The sequence below is a fragment of the Diplotaxodon limnothrissa genome, linkage group LG10, assembly GCF_057381915.1.
Source record: "Diplotaxodon limnothrissa isolate DT_005_m linkage group LG10, D_limnothrissa_male_GT1.1, whole genome shotgun sequence".
NCBI classification, from domain to species: domain Eukaryota; kingdom Metazoa; phylum Chordata; class Actinopteri; order Cichliformes; family Cichlidae; genus Diplotaxodon; species Diplotaxodon limnothrissa.
In genome coordinates this window covers 14,774,907-14,795,551 of record NC_140605.1, presented here as the reverse complement: position 1 = coordinate 14,795,551, position 20,645 = coordinate 14,774,907, and the positions used below count along the sequence as shown (strand labels likewise).

At 41.2% G+C, this 20,645-nt stretch overlaps 2 protein-coding genes across 5 annotated transcripts; one reads left to right on the top strand and one right to left on the bottom strand.

Moving 5' to 3' along the window:
* Positions 1-639: 639 nt before the first annotated feature.
* abcg4a (ATP-binding cassette, sub-family G (WHITE), member 4a) lies at positions 640-15,175 on the bottom strand. Of its 3 annotated transcripts, none has more exons than XM_085363655.1 (15): positions 14,941-15,175; positions 12,242-12,271; positions 9,431-9,548; positions 9,189-9,321; positions 9,055-9,105; positions 7,919-8,064; positions 7,705-7,828; positions 7,372-7,486; positions 7,148-7,287; positions 5,795-5,893; positions 5,508-5,676; positions 5,323-5,423; positions 5,078-5,236; positions 994-1,112; positions 640-865 (listed from the first exon to the last, which is right to left on the bottom strand). In XM_085363655.1, exons 1-15 carry the CDS (start codon positions 15,167-15,169, stop codon positions 640-642), a joined length of 1,959 nt encoding a protein of 652 aa, XP_085219781.1. In that variant the 5' UTR covers positions 15,170-15,175. The 3 variants fall into 3 exon arrangements, with proteins under 3 accessions (XP_085219781.1, XP_085219779.1, XP_085219780.1); XM_085363653.1 differs by lacking the exon at positions 12,242-12,271 and adding an exon at positions 9,905-9,952 and having other exon boundaries at positions 14,941-15,169; XM_085363654.1 differs by lacking the exon at positions 12,242-12,271 and having other exon boundaries at positions 14,941-15,169.
* A 4,194-nt stretch (positions 15,176-19,369) lies between these two features.
* On the top strand, positions 19,370-20,575 carry LOC146624069 (cobalamin binding intrinsic factor-like). Of its 2 annotated transcripts, none has more exons than XM_085363651.1 (4): positions 19,370-19,485; positions 19,569-19,704; positions 19,848-19,981; positions 20,321-20,575. In XM_085363651.1, exons 1-4 carry the CDS (start codon positions 19,404-19,406, stop codon positions 20,392-20,394), a joined length of 426 nt encoding a protein of 141 aa, XP_085219777.1. In that variant the 5' UTR covers positions 19,370-19,403; the 3' UTR covers positions 20,395-20,575. The 2 variants fall into 2 exon arrangements, with proteins under 2 accessions (XP_085219777.1, XP_085219778.1); XM_085363652.1 differs by having other exon boundaries at positions 19,848-19,977; positions 20,321-20,384.
* The last annotated feature ends 70 nt before the right edge of the window (positions 20,576-20,645 follow it).

The following is a 20,645-nucleotide window of genomic DNA, read 5'->3' as shown; positions in this document are numbered from 1 at the left end:
CTGTTCCATAAAGACAAGTCGCCACGTCGTGCATTTTGGTAAGGACACCTGACAAGATTATCCTACAGGAGAGAGAGATGAGCCCCAAAAAAGGCTTCCACTTTTCTGTTGGCAATAACAGAGGATCTGACTTGAAATCACGTTTCAGGGTCATCTTGATGGCTGCTGTTCTTTGTGTCAATTAAGCAGATTCTGTTGTGGGCCTTGAAATACCTTTTAGGCACTGGATTAAGAAGCTCCAAGTTACAAACACTTTCCTGGAGTCACCAAAAAAAGTACATTTTCAAAATTCTCAGCTTAATGAAACATGCGATCTGCTTTTTTGGGGGGTGTTCTGTCCACTCATGGTGCCACTGAGCAATATTTTATTGTATTTATGAAAGGTGATGGTGACCATTACCTGGCATACAGTAACAGTGTGCAGGGAACAACAATTCACAGTTGAAACTTTTCATTTTCTTATCAGTAAACCTTTTCAATCTGTACCATACTGTACAGTTTGAGTAATGGTGCAGCACATACTCGATTGATTTTGAAATGTTGAAACTGAAAAAGAGAGAGGATAGGTTTTCTTACTATCTCACACTTCTGGGATATTCATGAGCATCCATATCCATCAGCACTGTGCCTCTGGACGTCTTAACGCTCTGACTTGACTTTGTAGCGCAGAACCAGGTAAGTGGCGAGTCTGAGGATCAGGAAGAAAACCCCCAGCACCATGAAGTCCACGTAAAGCTTTGCGTCCTCCACATCCAACAGCTGCAAGACCTCCTCTGGCTTTTGAAACTTACACACAGGGTCTGGACATTCAAGCTCAGACCGGTTCATCCCATAAATAGAGAGTATCACCCCCTCAAAGCCATACCTAAAAGTGGGTGATTAAAGAGAGTCAGTGTAGACAGTCAAACCACAGAAACCAATTACTAAAATGAGTTTAGAAAAAGCTTGATTTTCTATTCAACAGCCTTAGAAATTCATTGGTAGCTGACATACCTGACATAGGAAACATAAGAACTCCACTGTAGGTATTTGGGAATGGTGTCAAAATTGACAAAGAAGCCAGAGAAAAGGAGGACAGGTATGGCTGTGACTGGGCCCACAAATGTTGCCACCTGTGGAATGAATTAGCAGCAAAAATCATATGAAAAAGTTAATTTCTTACCTTGTAAGCAGACAAAAGAAAGTATTGTAGTATAACATTTTAGATCATTATCATTATCCGCTGTTTGCGCACACTGGTCACTTTTTCTATAAAATGCACGCTTGGTGCATCCTTGATGATGCAGCTAAGGAACCTTGATTCAGTTCATCTGGAGACAGCATTTTTCAGTTAGAAGAACATTTATAACTCATCTAAGTGATTTCTTCCATCTCAGCTGACTGCACATTCTCCATATTAACAGTACAGCTGCACAACAATCAAAACCAGCACCACTACCTAACACAAGATCAGCTTCATGATTGTTAATATGCAAATTATCATAACCCTTGCTCAGTGGCCATATGTGCTGTTTACAGAGACTTGGGGAACCGCTGGGAAGCCACATCAAAGGTGGGATGTTGCAGTTTAGTTACCGTATACCTACGGAGTAGGGGGCACTCTTTCAGTGATGAGGATGAGGATCAGCCTAGACATGGAGGAGAGCTGGTTTGAGCAAACGGCCATATGTATAAAAGGAGAGCAACCATGTCTAGATCAAGGAGGGTACCTAAGAGTATCTTCACATTGCTGATTAACTGTCATTTTAATATGCATATTATCCATCCATGTTCTTTTTCCTTTTTTCTTGAGAAGAAGGGAGCGTCTGAAGCCAAGAGGTGGGCCACACCCTGAAGAAGCTACCAGTCTGTTGCAAGGCTGACACACAGATCATTCACACTCACATTTAAACCTATAGTCAATTTAAAATTGCAAGTTAACCTAACCTCACCAACTACATGTCTTTGGACTGTGGGAGGAAGCTGGAGTACCCGGAGAGAAGCCGTGCAGACTTGGGGAGAACATACAAAGACCACACAGAAAGGAGATTCAAACCCAGGACCTTGTTGCTGCAAACCACCATGCCACAACGCTCTCTGAATGTAATGTGCATATTAATGACCACAAACTGAGCTCATGGCTCATTGTTAGGCGATGCTGCTCGTTGTGATTGTTGTGCAGCTGCCTTGTTTATAAGGCTGGGAGATCTGCAGTCAGCTGAGACTGAAGATAACACAATGTCCGGATGAACTGAATCAACTTTCTGCAATATAAAATTTGTTCTGTTACATTGTGGAACTGTCATTATAAGTGCTGCTTTTTTCCCCATTGCATTGCATTACAGATTTTTGAGGACCTTATCATTCATTGTGGCAAACTACAAGTGGTAAGAAGACACTATGCCACTGCGAAGTCTGGGATACTTGTCAGCATCCACGTCAGTGCTGGATAACAAGTTATTTAAAAAATATAATAACCAAGTAATTGCATAACTTTAAAACATCAGCTAGACACCTTATCAAACTCTGTCAAGAAACCTTTATATAAATACACACAGTATCCACCATTCTGGGATGGCTGTTCGGCAAGATACTAATCACAAGTTGCTCTCTGATGCATCCATTGGACTGTGAATGTTTGACAGAAAGCACTTATGTAGAAAAAGCATTTTTAAAAAGTGAATTAGGTGAGTTGTATAAAGCACTGAGTGTCTCAGGCAGAGTAGATAAGTGTTATATAAGATCCAGTCCTTTTACCATTCTCTTTATTTACATGTTGCATACATGTTATGTTTTTTATTGAACAAATGTCAAAATAAAAACTGAAACAGTGTGGTTTATTAACCAACTATCTGCAGAAATGTATTAACAATGCATCCAGTGTAACTTTGCCTCACCAACAACAGAAGCCTTCACAGAAGGTCACAGTAACATCAAGCGTGCCTACAGAGCAACACCCCTCCCCCACCTAGGACAATCTGACCACCTCTATCTGCTCCTCATCCCTGCCTGCATTCCCCTCAGGAAATAAACCCCTCGAAGCACCCATGTCATTAAAACATGGCCAGATGATGCTCTGTTTTGATCTGAAAGACTGGTCAATCTTTGAACAGAAGGACCTGGAAACCTCCACTCAGTCTGTCCTTTTCTACATTAAATGCTGTGTAGAGAATGTGACATCCAGGTTTTTCCTAACTGAAAACCTTAGATAACGAGTGAAGTACAGGCTCTGTTCATGACTCATAACTCAGCCTTCAGGCTGAGGGACATTTCCCTGTTCTGCACTGCCAGCGCCAACCTGAGGAATGGCATTAAATGGGCCAAGGAGGCCTGCAGGAGGTGGATAGAGGGCTTCTTCACCACCACCAACACCCAGCAGTTGTGGAGAGGTATCCAAACTTTCAGTAACTACAAAGGACAGAGCCCCACAACCCCCGACAGCAGCCTCAAACTCACAGGGGAGCACAACACCTTCTTTGCTCAGCTTGAAACCACCCCTCCCCTGGGAAATTCTGAGGAAGAATAACGTGGACCAGAAGCTGCTGCTGGCCTTTTACCGCTCCTCAGTGGAGAGCGTGCTCTCATAGTGCCTGGGTGTTTGGTCCTTAGGAGCCACAACTGAGAATAGAAAGGCTGTGCAGAGGGTAATCATTGGCTGCACTTTGCCACTCCTGGAGACCATTGCCAGATCCTCCTGTCTCAGGAACCAGAGCCATCACAGGTGACCCCTTGCACCCCGCCCACCACCTGTTTGACCCGCTGCCCTCTGGTTGGCACCTCAGGTCGATTAGGTCCTACACCTCCAGACTCATTAACAGCTTCTTTACTTTGCACTACCTCTGAGCACTTTGCAACTATTTTGTTCTCCATTGTATGCCTTTTATCTTATCTTGTATATATCTATCTTGACTTTCTGTTTTCTCCTGTTTGCAGTTTATTCCTACTGTCTACTATTTAGTGAGTGGAGAGGAGCACCTACAATTTCATTGTACATGTACAATGACAATAAAGGGCTATTCTATTCTATTCTATTCTATTCTATTCTATTCTATTCTATTCTAAAAACCCAACCCTCACACCTTCCACTTTTAAACAAAGCTATCATTCCTAAATGCAGACTTGCCAGAATAAACAAAGCCAGTTTACCAAAAACACAGAAAATTTCGTTAATAAAAATTTTGGATTGCAGGGATACTTTTTTGATAAAGGGTGACCACCTCCACCTACGTTAAACAATAAATGATTACAACACCTCATCTGACACACACAATCTCTTGTTGTGTGCTACATGTGAAAAAGTGCCATTTAATGCCAAGATGTTCGCAGCATTGTTCAGAGTAAATGTATGACTAAAACCACCCACTGTAGTAACAACTCTGCTGTGTGAGCCCGTTCGATTTATTTCAAACAGTAGAGACAGTCCAGCAGCGAAAAAAGCAAAATCTGACACACAAACATCTTTTTCTTTACTGAAATTCAGTCAGTGCACTACAGGCCCATTTTTACATATTCAAGCATTTATAATATAGCCCATAACTAAGGGTATAATTCCCCTGTAATTAAATGAAATTTCATTGTATTTTATTTGAAATTTCAATGTATTATATTTACCTACAAATACTTAGGCAGGGACACTAGAATAAGGAGGTAACAACTCCGGTTTTTACAGGAAACAAAGAAATAATTACATTTTAAGTAATTTTAAGTAATGTGTAAGTAATTTTAGATTGTGTATCAGTAGGTTTAAGTACTGCATAACTTCAGGTACCATACAGGAAAGAACAAATAATTACATTTTAAGTAATTTTAAGTTGTGCATAAGTTTGGGTTATTTTACAGAAAAGAAGACACAACTTACACTGTAAGCAACTTTAAATATTGTGTAATTTCTTGGTAATTTTGCAAAAAAAAAAAAAAGAAGCAATATTTCCCCATCTTAAATAGTACATGTACTTGTGTACTTTTGCTTATGTACTTTTTGGGGTGCACCAAGCTACTTATTATGAAGTAGCTTAACTTTGCCTCTATCATTATAAAACCACATGGGTGCATTTATTTTTTCTTGTACGTTGTTGGGAGAGAACACTCCATTACTTACCTGCAGAGATGTTGATGCAGCTCCTATAAGCAGACCCAGCGACTGCGCCACCAGCGCTGTGGATGTAGACAAGGCCATAAAGAGCAGGTAGCGACCCACCTCTGCAGGTTGTTCTGTCATCCAGTACACTATACTACAGTACATAATTGGACAAATCACCTGTGAAGCACATTTTTAATGCAATTAGTTTAAACTGTACTCCACGCATGCACAAAATACGAAGTGTTCAAAAAGCAAAACACTACCTGGAACGGTATGTCAGCCATGGTTTTGGCCAAGTAATAGGCCTTCAGGCTGTACCAGTAGTTAAGATGTTCTCTCATAAACACAGACATCTCTAGAGGAACTGTGGAACAACAGCGGCATTTAAAGACTTTCCACTTGTAACAGACAAACAACTTCCACTCTCTGCATAGAAGACAAGTCTTACAGGTTAGCACTGTGGGCATCAGGGCAGCAAACATGAGGAAAAGCATAGAGAAGAAGAGGAAGCCAGTGTTGTTGAAAACCTTGCTGGCATCATTTCCAATTTTGAGATAGAGCAGGCCAATGAGTACTCCAATGGACAGATGGGACATCACCCTAAGGTGGGTCAGCACCTTGAGAAAAAAAAGAAATAAAACTCAAAAGTCTGTAACTCATGACAAGAATAAAAACAAAGTTTAAGTGAATTTTAATTGATAAAATCTGGAGATATTTATAGAGTAAATACTATACCGTATCTCTGCATATTGTAATGAAGGTTCTTTTGAAGAGGATGCAAAACTGTGTGAATGTACTGGTGGCGAAGCTATGCTTCTCAAGTGTTCCTGTGTCCTGTGCAAAATTAGAAATAATAGAGTACTCATATCAGTTAAAATGATAACATGTAGCATTATTTCTTGGTGTATTTTAAACAAGAGTGTTTCTGTCTAGTGGCAGAGACACTTGCAGCTTACTTACTGTCTATAACTTGTTTTGTTTTACAAAAATGAAATTGAAAACTATGACGATAAGGATATCTCTATTCAACTCCACAGGGAAACATGTTCTCTCTAATTATTATTACTAGGAGGAGCAGTATCAGGATGCAGCAGCACCCAGGGGCCAGCTCTTCATGTAGGCCACTGCTTTGGTCAAGGGCACAGTGACAGCAGAATTAACCCAGTGTGCTTTCATGAAGAAACCAAAGTAAGCTCGAAGCGTGAGGAGTGGTCGCAAACTCCACACGGACCAGGTTCAAACTCAAAACTCCACTTCCTGTGCAGATCTAAGCTAAATCCACACTAGCTGTAGTTTTATTTAAAGGACAGATACAAAAGTGGTGTTTGTCTTCTGGCTCAATCAGAATCAGAAGGGTAATAAGTGCATAACAAAGAATAACAGAGAAAATCAATGACCTCACTGCGCTTAAAGGAAGCAGCAGGGCAAAACTGCAGTATGCATTAAACAGGAGTAACCGTAAAGCAGACAGCTGTGGGTGGTTTACAGTCACGGTTCTAGCATTTTTGCTGATGCTCTTATTAAGTTATTATATTATAGGGCTGAGAAAGACATAGTGAGAAGACAGCTTATAGAGACTAATGAGACGGATCAGTGGAGTAGGGATGAAAAAATTGTACCATTTAAAAGGTATTACTGTGAATAGGAAATAGGAAAGGTCTATTTTTTATTTATTTTGTTGCCTCAATTTTTAGCTACTGATTATATTTTTTATTGGCTGTCATAGCAGCATTTTTAAGGTTCCCATTCAGCTGTGAGCAATTTGAGTATCTGTGGTGAAATACAACCCCAGTAAGTACAGCACTACTACTTTTTATAAAGGTATCGTTTATCATTTCTATTATATGGTGGCTTTGTAGTTTAGAAATATGTTGCCTGCATCTAATTGTTAATAGAAGTAGACAACAATAACGAACGTGGTTAATTCCAGGAAAACCAGAGACAACAAAAAGCAAGATTTGATCAATTTTCCTAATAAATGAACAATTCTTTAAAATGAGTAAAGTCTGGTACTTTCAGGGGTTTAATAATGTTAAATACCAGACACACAGGGTGTGTGTGATGTGTTAAAGCGCTGATATCACTTACACTGTGACACTGTGAGGGACAAGAGGAGTCAGTTTTGTCCCTCGAGTTCTTCTTGCCCTCCTCTGAGCACAGTCCGCCCTGGACTGCGTCAAACAGCACTGGGTTCAGGTCTCCGTACTCCCCCGATGCCACCTCAATGACTGGGAATAGAGAGGACAAGCTAATGAGAACGATGCATAACATATAAAAAGTTATGCATGGATATACACTTGTAATCAACTCACTGAAATCAGCTGGATTATGATATGTCGGGCAGTGGAGACCCAGGTTCTTCAGATAAGGGATGAGGTAAGGGACTGTGCCCTTGTATATGCACTGACCCTGACTGAGGATGTACAGCTGGTGAATAAGAACACATGTACAGAGTAATCAACATAGTTTTGAACACAATGGCTCCGTGAATAATGCATCGACAACTGACAAAACAACAGGGCCGGGTATCGACTGCCACACAGCTTCAGCTGCATGAAACAAACCCTGCAAGCATGTAGTGTCTAGGTCTGAGCTGCAGCTAATGGGTGGTGAGGCATGCCCAGGAGAAAGAGCACTCAAGTTACCTTATCAAACATCTCAAAGAGCTTGGCACTGGGCTGATGAATGGTACAGATGATTGTCCGTCCTCCCTGAGCCAAGGACTTCATGAGGGAAACGACCTGGAAGCAGGACGCGCTGTCCAGACCACTTGGATGGGACACGCAAAGAAAGATGCACTATTTAGACTGCATTTCAGCTGAAATCACACAGAGTTAATCCAGATGAGTGTTGTCCTACCTGGTGGGCTCATCAAAGAACATGACAGGTGGATTGTTAACCAGTTCCAGGGCAATGGCCAGTCTTTTACACTGGCCCCCAGAGAGAGAGATGGTACGTGTCTGAGCACACTCCTGAAGGCCCAGAGCGGTCAGGATCTCGTCCACCTTCAACCCAAACAAAGAGAAGTGTTGGAACGCCACGGCGCGCTTACTCAAAGCTAAAAATAGAGGTGTGCAATATGAAAGAGATTTAACTTCAAAGCCAAATATGGATGTATGCTGTGATGTGCAGCAGAAGGATTTCACTGCAGACAAGACAGTGGTCATCAACTGCAGCTGCACATCAGCATACAGTGTTTTGCTGCCTTCAGTGTTGTTTGATGTGGATCAGACAAGTATTCTGGCTCCAATGTGATAATGTGGCTTGGGTTAGCTGTGATAATATAAGGCAGGGATGTCAAACCTATTTTGCATCACGGGCCACAGCCCACTTTAATGTTACTTTGGCCAGACCAGTTAAACCCACCTTTCTGTCACTGTACAGAAGAAGCAGAAAATTTCTTTTTAAAAATATTTTACTGAAAATAAAAATTCTATAGTAGGTAACTGTTTATCTATTACTTAATTACTTAATTATTTGTAATTTGAACAAGGGTGGGAAGTCATTATTTGTAAGAAAAGCTGTCAAACTTATGAAATACAATTAAAAGTCCAAAATTTATGCCTTCCTTAACATTTTCCAAAGCAGTCCAGGGGGCCGGACAGGAGTTTTTGTTTGGACGATTCTGGTCCCTGGACCTTACCTTTGGCACCCCTGCTATAGGTCATTGATTTCCATTATATCAGGCAACTATTAGGTTGACCTCCTCTGTCTTGTCTGTGCCCTGCTTCTCTAAATAGCATAATATAAATTCTTATTAGACAACTGTTTCAGGTTAAAGTGGTGACTTAAAAGTCCCCCAAAATTAAAATGATCAAAAAGTAAGACTCCTCATTTTTTTTGCAGTTTTACCCCAAATTACCTCAGAAACATTTGTATTAATGGCAAGCAAAACTCTCTGCAGCTAGACACATTTCTATTCATTTCCACACCCCTAACATCAGCAACCGCTTCTGCACGTAATGCAGAAATACCATCAGTAAGTTCAGACTTACAAGCTCCTTTTTGACCTGCATGCTCTCATTCAGTTTCAGATTGGCGGAAACCTGAAAGACAGACAGAACTCAGCTGTCATTGCTGAACTAGGATTCAATGAGAAGTTAAGATTTTACTTTTTTAATGACCTCACCATCATGGCCTCCCTCGCAGTGAGGTGTGGCAGCAGCATATCATCTTGCATGATGTAGCAGGACATTTTCCTGAAAGTCCTCAAATCCCTCGGTCGGCCGTTCACCAGGATTGTACCTTTCATGCCGGTCTCCCTGTTTTTAAACACAGTACCAGCTTCTGAGCATGAGAGAGACCTCTTCATGTGCATATCATTCAATCTTCCATTTCCACATCTGCAATAACTCCAAGTGCAGGGCTCACCTGTACCCCGCCAAAATATTCATCAGTGTGGACTTTCCGGCTCCAGAAGGCCCCATGATACCAATCAGCTCTCTGCTGTTAAATCTTCCTGACAGACACTTCAGGAGGGCTTTATAACCTGACAACAACAAAAAAAAGCTGAGTTATTTATAATCATGTGATTAATTTCACCAGTTATTCTTATAAGCATTACTTCAAAGTTAACACTCATGGTTTTAGGCCAAATGTTATAAGGTCTAATGTGAGCGTTTCTTCCTTTGGATTCAAATTGAACTCTTTCACTTATTCATTTAATCTTTTATTTATTCATTTTTTTAATGTGGCCCTGAAATGATACGGAAAGACGATGAGAACGAGAAGTACAAGAACTGTGTGGAAAAAAAAGAGTAACGATGGAAAAATAAAACTGAATGCTCCTGATCTGATAAACAGCTCGTTCAAAGTGTTTAGAGCGGGAGTACTGCACTTTATTACCTTTGCCAACGAGGTTGTGTTTTTCACAGCGTTCACGTGTCAGTTTGTCTGTAAACAAAGTTTTGATTAAATTCTGATAAAACTTTGTAGGAGTGCAGAGTAGGGTGATATTAACAGCCCATTAAAAACTGGCTTACATCCACCAAGTCTTCAAGGTCAACTTAAAGATTTATTGGTTAAAAAAAAAAAAACCTTTTAAAAGTAGCCTAAAAAGTATTAAATATGCCACATTTGACCTCTGACCTCAATAGATTGATCTGAAGGTCAAAGTGATAATAATGCTATATAGTTATATATAGCTTTATATGTTTCTTCCTGACATTATTTGTACTGACAACATATAGGCATATAAGGAATAACACATTGGGATTCTAGCTATCATGTTACTTTCGACCTCTGACCTCTTCAAAGTCAAATAAGGTCAAACTTTCATAAAATGTCTTCATCTTTAAAACTACGCTTACATTTCTGCTGCCTTTATTTGTATTGGCAATATTTAGGAAATGACACTAAATATCGCATTATAGTTTGCATCCAAATATCATGTCACATTTGACCTCTGACCTCACGTTTACGTGTCACATCTGCCTTTCTTTCAAACTGACCCCAAATACATTATATCTTTAAAGAAAGTGTTAAGAGACAGAGGATGAGCTGCTTAGTTCATTAGAAATACACTGCGATATAAAATATAATCAGCTCAAGTTATTCATGTCCAGTTATTGACAAATAACTTACTTTATTTAGTAGTAATTCACTTGGAATGCATGTTCACATTTACTGTATCGTCAAAAATAAAAATAACTATGTCAAGTAGTTTCAACAGGACACTTTCCATTTAGTTTAATGCACTACACAAAACAAAAAGAATATTTATGAAATATAACAATGTAACATTGTTCCCCTATAGCTGGCTTTGTGGAGGTCTGCGCTCCTCTTGTTGAATGTATGTGTTACCACCCTCAGGCTTTACAACAGACAAAAGCATGAAATGAACTCTTATATCCTGTGTTGGAATGTAAAGTGCTACGACCCATCCGCTTGGTCATTTTTAAACTACTTGTTAAAAAAAAACTTTTCAGCCTCCCGACAGTGTAACAGTGAAACAGGCAGTTTTGTGTCTCATGTTGGAACGGACTCAGTTCACTGATTTTAGAAGAGCTTCAACAGACGGTTATGCAGGTAGAAAGCCTATTTTCACTCCACCACTTAAAGTCCCAGACGATAAATACCACTTTTAAGCAGAACTAAGAGTCCTGTCAGTCACAGTGCAGAGGTATTGGCCATGGCATCCCCACCACCCAGCAAAGGGAGTCTTATTGTAAATTAGAGATGCACTTGCTGTTAGAAGTGACTTCTTAAGTGAAGTTGGCATACAGAATGAAGCTTGAACTGCAGTTAGAGGGGGCTAGGGTTCGGGCGCGAGACAAAGGAAACCAAGTTTATTTGTTTAGCACAAAGACAGTTTCAACTGCTCTGTGTAATGCGTTAAAATGCTTAAAAGAAAGATGAACAATAAAAGGCTAATTCAAGAAAAGAAAACCTTTAAATGCAAAAGATATGAAAACAAAATGTTCCAAAAGATTAAGCACAAAATTAAAAAATACCAAAAACTGAAAACTCATAAATATTACTCATAAGCGGGAAAGAAAAAAGAAATTTAGCTTAGTTTTAAAAAAACACTATAGTTCAGACATATCCAGGCTCTCAGAGTCTCTGAGACCTGCAGGGGGTTTGGAGTGTGCATATTAAAGCAGTAATCTAAGATGATGATGCCCTCACTAGCACCAACAGATGAACCACAGTCATTACTCCCATGCAGCGGTTTTAACAAACGGTTGCTTTGGTGTGGCTTGCAAATGAAGATGACTCCAGTTTTAATGATGAACTTCTCTAACCTTTGCAGTTCTCCAGGCACAATGGGAACAGCAAAAACAACCAGCTTAAGAGCTGACAGAAAACCTGAAATCTTTTTGAAATCGAATGTCAAAAGGAGCTTTAAGTACCCTGGCTTTTGACGCATGTCTCCCTCGCCTTACCCATTTCTCCAGTGTCCGTATGGACACATTTTCCTGTCTTGAGCTGTGTAATTAGGGTCTCAGCAGCACAGCTGCCAGCCTTCTGAGTTAAATAGCCTAAAAGTAGTGCCCCCTCCTCCTTTCAGTGCTATAACATCAGACAGCCTCCACTCAGACAGCAGAGCTGCTTGCTGCCAGAGAAGCAGTGATGCCATGGCATGTGGTGCATACTGATGATCTAACCTGATGCTACAAGCCGTGGACGATAATGGCCTTATCTGTGTGGGTTTGCAGGGACATAACCCAGTGCCATGAGAGCCATAGATTATGTGGCTCACCTCACTGTTCCCTGCTCTATTCAGTGAGTGACTAAAGCCTGATCTCATGGACAAAGTCAAAGAAGGGGAATAGCATCAGGTGTGGTCATCACATGTCTAAAGTGAAAGAAAATTATTAGATCTCTCCCAACAAACCTTCTTCTTTTTTCCCTTCACACTTGGAGTTTACTGTTTGTTCACTGGTATCTATTTCATCTAATTTCATTCTATCCTTAAAGGAAGTGTCTGCTAAAATACTACCTGGTTGGGGGGAAAAAACACAATCCATCACAACAGACTGAAAAAAGAAAGAATACTTCACCGCTTTGCACGTCTACAACATTTTTATACATTTGATGCACAAAAATGATTTCTTTAAAAAAGCAGCAAAACCAGAGACACAACCCTTTTTTTGCATGCATTCCTCTTCTCTGTCAAAACCCGATGTCTAGGCTGTCCTCCACACAGCTGACACTTCAGTCAGAGACGTGGGTGTGCTATAGGCTACTGGTGAGAGCCAATGCATCATGGAGCCACGGGCCTCAATAAGAGATGAAGAGCGAGTGATAGAAGTGTAAGTTCTTTCTCACTTCACAGCCTCATTTTCAGCCTGGCTGTTTAACGGAAGAAACAGCTCTGTTAAACTGAAGGGATCAGAATATTTAATAGATAATATCCAGCCTTCGTACGGCAAACAAACAGAGTGGCTCCCAGTTTACCTTCATTTGATCATGCAGACGTCATGTAGAGATTTTATTTTCATATTTGATCAATGCTAATGAAAATTATCCATAATCTTTCTGCAAGACAATGTCAGTGATGAAGCAGGATGCATGATTTCCATCACAGAGTCTCAGAACTGAGCATCTATGCTCCATTTTGAGCATGAACCACTCCTTTTACAGATTTGAGATTAGCCCTAAAAGGATAATGGTACGGGAAGTGCAGCATTCAATGAATAAGCTGCAAATATAACAAAAAAATAAATAAAAGCAACCCTCCTTTGTCTACTAACCAGATGATCAGTGCAGGTGCAATGAGCAACTCACAGTAAATCGCCTGGGGGCATGTAAACATTTCCCACTCTCCCTTCCTCCCTCCCTCCCCTTTTAAGTATGAGCTAGTGTTTCACCAGTTATCTCCCTCGGGAGGAAAATATCCTCAACATGAAAGCGGGTCACAGTAGCTTCATCCTAGCAGCGATAAATAACTGGCCTCACGACAAAAGGGCCCACAATAACAATAACACAGACAGAGGACGGCTCATGCATTACCTTCCTCCACTGACTTACAGTAAACAGAAACTACGTTCACTGCATTACAAGTTCTTCTGCTTCCTGCTCATCACAGAGATTTTCAGAGGTGACTCACAAGCAGTGTGTCGCTAACCAAAAGACTTAAACACATTAAATACAAATGACGTCACTTGCTCACGGCTCGTCCTCTTTGCTGTCCTACAATGTGTAATTCAGTGGGAATTATATAAAAACGTGTGTGTTTTACTTGATATAAACGCACACAGCAGATCAGCAGTTCTAAGCTCTGTGCTGTTACACTGTCTTTGCAGCTTTGATCAGAGAGGAGCAGCTCTGAGCTTAGCTGGGTAAATGAGGCACAAACACAGACAAGCCCCTCAGAATAAACTCCAGCACAGGTGAAATTAGAAAGTTAGGTGTGGCTTGCTGGTTAAAACAAATGGGCAGGATGGGCCCAGTATGAGGCGTGATCGGAGGTTCAGCGAGTTTGGACAGAGGGTAAAATGACAAGGAGAACCTCTTTATGAATGGAGCCACTTAATTTGCAAAAGCTGATGGAGAAACACTTTCTGTTCACACATCATCAGGCTGATGAGCTGAGGCAGGCACCCCGATGAGAAAACAGAAGCAAACCAGGGGCTGATTTTAATAAACTAGCCTCCAAAAAACATGGGCTTCAATGGACAAAGCAACGCTGGATTATTGATCCAAGCTAGAGGTACCCTCGCTGTTCCTCTTCGCTCCTTGTTGATACTCTCCACGAATTCAGGTTTCACAATACTCCTCTGCCAGGCTTTCATAATGCGCATCAATATTACAAAAGACTGAAAATAGCACAACCTGCAATGCATCATGTAGAGGCTTTCCTAGGGTAACATGTGCCTAGTGTAAATAAAGGATTCCTCTGAAGCACCCTTTATCCTCACATTCCCCCATCCTTTTGAGCATATAGAGCATTAAAAAAAGCAGCTAAACCGAACAGTTTGCGGAGGGTGGTTTATTTGACGAGTCGACTGAAGGCTGGAGGCTCATCAGCAACAAGGGCGTTGAGTTTAAGCGCTGTTTGTATTTCACAAGCTCAAGCTCAACAGCTCAATCATGGGCTTGACTCGCCATCGCCACAAAAGAGACGCAAGCAGCGTGCCAACCTGCAAGTGTAAATTATTTACTATGTCTAAACTGTGCTGAGCGCAGCAAAGCTTGCAGGCACACTGGCTGCTACAACATGGTGGAGGTCTGTGAGTGTGAGTGTGTGTGTGTGTAGTGGGCTGGGATATATGTGGCAGAATAATGGAGAAAGGTAACAGAAAATAACAACAACAAGAAAAAATTGTTTTTCTTAAATGTCACAAAGGCTTTTAAAGGCCTCCTCGTATTGATCGCCATTGGTAATGTTTGCTTGCTCATCCATCATGGTTACTGTGTCAATTAAGCATTGCCCGTACCTCTCCTCCTCCACCACGGACCCTCCCGGATGGTGTACGAAAGCTCATTGAACTCCAGGTCCACAGCGGAGCGGCGTGGGAGGTGGGAGAAGCGTTGGGCCTCAGTGATGTGGTTCTCCACTTTCTTCAGGTGGGTGAGCAGCGGCGCCTCCTGAGGCGCTCCGCCATGAAGTTTGGTCTCCTCCATGGGGATGCTGACCGAGCCCTGCTCGATCGTCTTCTCAGCCATGCTGAAAGGCTGCAGGGGAGGGCGAGAGGGAGACGTGTCAGTCTCTGCTTCAAAAGCAATGGCGTCTCGTATCTCTGGTTTTATACAGGTTATGAAGTGTAGCTCCCCTGATAAATGAACCAAAGCAAGCTTCGTTAATCACAAAGTATAGCTGACAGAGATAGTTTTTGTGTCACGTGCTAGATGTAGTTAGAAATAAAAGACACCATAATAAACCAGATTAATTCAAACTTTAGCCGGTAAACGGCACTATGCACGCAGCAGCTCTAATTCATTTGAAGTATTTCTACATAGTGAACAAACTGATAGACTTTTGTAGGCTCAGCAGAGGTGAGTGCGTAAGGGTGTGTTCCAGGAATGGTTTTAGTTTAACTGGAGACATCATCCTAAAACTAGGTGCCGGACATGATCTGATTACAGTTTATTCTATGGACTGGCTGTTTTAAGGGAATGAGATTCAGAGCGTGAGGAGCTGGGATCTGGTTTCAGTCCTGCAGCACACTTGCAGTTCTGCTGATTCACACAAATTCACCCCGAGTCAAAGCAGCCTGTTGGAAGTGTAAACAAAATTATAACACAGTTATTTCATTAATCATTAATGATAGTCAATAGGTTTTGACACACATAAATTACTATTAGAACTAAGTTTAATTAACTCGGGGGATAACGGGCCTAATTCAGACAGCTTAAGGAATTAATTGAGTGGCCTGGTTTTGACCAGCACGAGTTTTTTTTATTAAGAACCTTTAAATGAACTACGTGGATGTTACACATCAACATAAACATATTAAAGTACTATTGTGTGAGTGAATGATGTAGGCCCAAAGTCCTGACTCTAAGTAACTTGATCACATGTAATGTTATTACATAAGTACAAAAACTTAAATTGGAATCTGGGCAAATGAAATTTACTTGATTCATGTTACACCAAACATATTGGTGCATTGATGAAAAAATGGTATAGATGCATTTGATCAATAATGTCTGTGTTTAAGCAGCAGGCTTATATCAAATTTTGTGTGATATTGTCCAAAATTGTGGAACTTGCTTACTGGCATGTCCTTCATAGTAATGTGGAGACTACTGGGTCGTATGTATATTTAACAAGCTACTATTTACATACTATTTATACTATTTATAATCATCTTTCTTATAATATAAAAGTCTTGTATGTGTCTAATTTTAAGAGAACAAAACTAATGCATAAAATTACAAAATTACATCCAAATAATTTTGAAAAAGAAAAACCTAGTTATGCAAGTCTGAAATGACCATAATAATAATATAATAACAGTAATAATAATAATAATAATAATATGATTATGTCTTTAGGACAGTTTTAGCCATTGTGGACAGATACAAATAAACAGGATATTGCAATGCATGCAATATACACATACACAAACCACGCCAGATCATCCACTTAGCCATGTCCAAGTGTGATCATTGCAGGTACCACTGACGATTATTACACGACACCAATCAGATCACATATACTACTGAAATTTGGGATGGATGTAAAAGTATATCAGAAAACATTTGTGGGATGCGTATTTGCAAATCCAAACTGTTTAAGCGATTACTGTAAAGGCTACAAACGTCTGCTGCTGTCATGCAAGCCTTGCAGTGCTTGCAGTAGTACTCTGAGTCAGTGTCTGCCACTGATGACCTACTGTATGTGTAATAAAATATCCTCAGATAAAGGAGGGCCAGTGATGAAGATTGACCAAGGCTTCTATTGATCATCCTCCCATTAGTGACTTTCCATTACAAGCCTGCATATAAGCGTTGTAAAACCCTGACAGACTTTAATGGCCTCTCAGTCAGAGGAAGGCCTCAGTGTTTCACCATGTGCGGCCCTAAAGACAGGACACATGAGCTCAGACAGCCATAGAAGAAGTCTCCTATACAGGGGGATGAAATATGGTTATCACTATAATGTATAGCAGTGCAATATGCACTGATTCTGCGCCCTGCAGAGACTTGCCATTGGTGGTGAGGGATGCTCACATCTCTCCAAAAAGCACCTGTTAACAGTAAAAGGGTGAAAGCCAGATACAGTATTTAGCAGAAGTGACTTTTTTAAGTAGATGAGTCATACATTAGTATGATCTGAGGACATTCTTGCAGTAAAAGTGGCTTCACTGGTCATTTCTAAATATGTAGTGTGTTTCATTGCACATGCACGCGCATACACGCAAAACATTTCACATACTTGTGTTGAAATGACCAGGTGAGCAGCTCAGCCCTGGTTTCCCTCCGGGTGAGAGCAACAGTGCTCAGTTGATCCCTTCAGGCAAATCAGCCCAGTCCTTCCACATCAGAAGGTCTCCCAAATAGTCCCAGCCCAGCAAAAAAAATCAAAAAAGAAATAATAAAAAGAAATAGATGAAGATGATCACTACGAGCCACAGTCAAGCAAAAATCAGCGGGGCAGTGAAGGACCGAGCTGTGTTCCCCTTATCAATATCACTCGGGGTGCGGCGCACATCATCCCGCATCAACTACAGCAATCCCTGAGATTAAGATCATGTCCGGCCTCAGACTATGACTGCATCCCGGAGAATCGTCAGGGGAGCGGGAAGACTGTCATGTTTTCCCTCGCTGAGATTGTTCCTTTCATGAAATCCGTCCGTCCCGAACTCGCATCCAAACGGCCTGTACTCACACACATCCCCCGCAGCGGTGTGGACGCCAATCCTCAGTCGGTGACATCTGGAATCACACACACAGACACACACACTAAACCAAGCAAACAGCGCTGCAGATGCTTCAGTAGCATCAGCTGCAGCCCGACAGAGCAGCCGCCGTTATCCTCTCGCCGGTTAGTGCGTCTGTGTGGTGCGCACGCCGGTCTGGGATGCAGGGCGTTGCTGGCAAGATGCTAGTGGAGGAAACAGTGTTTTGTTTTTTTGACAGATCAAATCGTCATCCCGACCTGGTGTTTTTTAATGAATTGGAAATAAAACCTGTGAACAATAATCGACAGCAGGGCTGATCGATAATAAGCACATTTCCGAAACATTTTAAGAATACTGGGGGGATTTAAAGCTGGGACACTGAACTTAAACTGGGAACTCATAAACAGTTAATTGAATATATTCATATCGCTGTGACTGCTAGAGCCTTCTTGATTAAATTGGCCTCTGTGACCGCAATTTAAACATGTTTTTGTGCTGATTTCTGCTCTGTGGTTATTTGGGGCTGTCTCTTGCTGGGGTAACGTACAATATACAGCCTGTATATGCATAGATGTGCTAAGTGTATACATCCAATGCTGATACATATGATAAAGTCTGGCTCCATCGCTGTAAACATGAGGCCCCTCTGTCTCTTTAAAGGCCGCACCTGCGCAGCTGCCTGGTGCTGATGCTGCAGTGCCCGGGTTATTTTCGGTAAAACAGACGGGGTTACTCGCGTTCAAGCGGGCCCTACATGCCTTACATCACCCCTGAGAGGAAATCAAAACCATTTTTAGCCAATCGCACCTGCCTCTTAATCAGACTAACTTAAAACGAGCTCTCACTCTCTGGTGGCCAGACGAGCAATTTCAGCAAACCAGCCTATTACTCTCTTTCTCAGCCAGACTCATTTTGCTAAGAGGAGGGACCATATTGTTTTTTTCAGACGGTAAGGTTTAGACCTAAATCAGCAGGTTTAAACTTTGGTTCTTTTAATTGAATTCTCTGTAGATCATCCTTGGTGTGATGGGGGATAAGTCAGTTCACAAAATAAAGGTGAACCTGCCGTTTTTAGTTCTATATTGATGTTTTGTGCCCCCATAACCAGGTTCGTCTGATAAGACTTGGGTCACATTTAGTTCACTTACATTTATTATTCTACTGTCAAGATTAAAAAAAAGAAAAAAGAAAGAAAAATTTGTTTGCGTAACATAATATTTGTCTTTAGGGAAAGAGATATTCTCCCACCCATCTGAAAGAAAAACCCACAGCCACAGGACAGATCATGAATCATCTAGTGTAACCTCCGAGATAACAGTGTTTCTGTATTTATAAAGCACACATTAACCATCATTGATTGTCACATAAAAGCACTTCTGTGTTAGTTTTAAGTTTCAGGATGTGAATGTGAATGTTTAACCTCAACAAAGGTATGTGAGAGTGCCTCGTGACTTTCTGGGACTGGAGTTTGCTTACAAATGTGGGTTAGGCATGCTATAAGTAGTGAGGTGATGTGGTGTTAGACACACATCTGAGATAGAAGATCGCTCGACATGGCACTAAGGACATCAGCTCTGCTCTCTGTGGGCTTTTTCCTCCTGCTGACACGTGGCGCTCTTACAGACACAGATGAAGGTAAATTTTACAGAAGCTTTGATCTTTTGTAGACGTGCATCATAAATTGTATCACATGTGAATTGCTTTGCGTGCACAATCAGGATCCCTCTCTATCAAACTGTCTGTGGAGAACGAGCAGTCTAACGAGCCTCTCAAGTCCTACTCCAGCAGTGTAGTAAAGGGAGGTGTGCTGCTGGGAGCTCTGAGGAGACTGCACGATGCACAGCACGACTTTAAGTAAGTCCACCCATGACATCCCCTTTAATATAACTGTCTAGCATGCTTTATTGCTAAAAAGGAGCCCCGGCTGATTCTCTTACATATTTAAGCTGAGGGTGACCCATTTCTGCTCTTAAAGCCCTGACTGTTTGTGTTGCCAGGTTCACAGTGAAGGAGGACCCAAACTTTGGCCTGTTCTTGGAGAGTGTGAATGGAGTGGCTGGAAATAAGGATGAGAAGACATACTGGGAGATCCTGTCTGAAAGCTCTGGAGAATTCGACAGACTGGATGTAGGTGAGTGTCATCCCCAGAGCTTCACCTCAGCATATCTGAGGACGACTTAATGAGCCATAATGAGACAGGAGATTGGGTTGTCTTTTTCAATTACTGCCTCCTACAGCTATTGAAAAATTATCTGCTCTGACAACATTTGTGCGTGTTTATCTTTTATAGAAGGAGAAGGTGGTGATACTACACATTAATAGTGATTTATCTATTAAAGCATGTTTTTTTGTCTTTTAGAGAAAGGATGCTACGCCCCATTGTTATTTATATTGCTGTTGTTTCTGTTATAATGCTCTGTCAGGCTGTATGTGTGTAAATATCAGTGTTTGTCATCTAAACGTCGTACAGGGATCGGCTGCTACATGCCCAAAGCGGATGAGCACATCGTCTTGAGGTACACCACCTGGAGTCCTCAACAGTGATGCATGCTGAGCAGTAACTCCTCAGGATCACAAGTGGAAGGGAATCAGTCCTAAATCTCACACTTGTGATGCACTTTGTGACAAAACAGCGACATCTAGTGGTTTAACCTGTAATGTCGCTTATTAAAGGCAGTGAAAGGAAAAAAAAACCCCACATTTTGAGTCTGTTTTTCGGTTTCAAAATGAAATCGATTTTAGTTGAGTAAAAAAAAGACAGAGGAAAAAAAATTCTGAAGTCTTTTAATGTGATT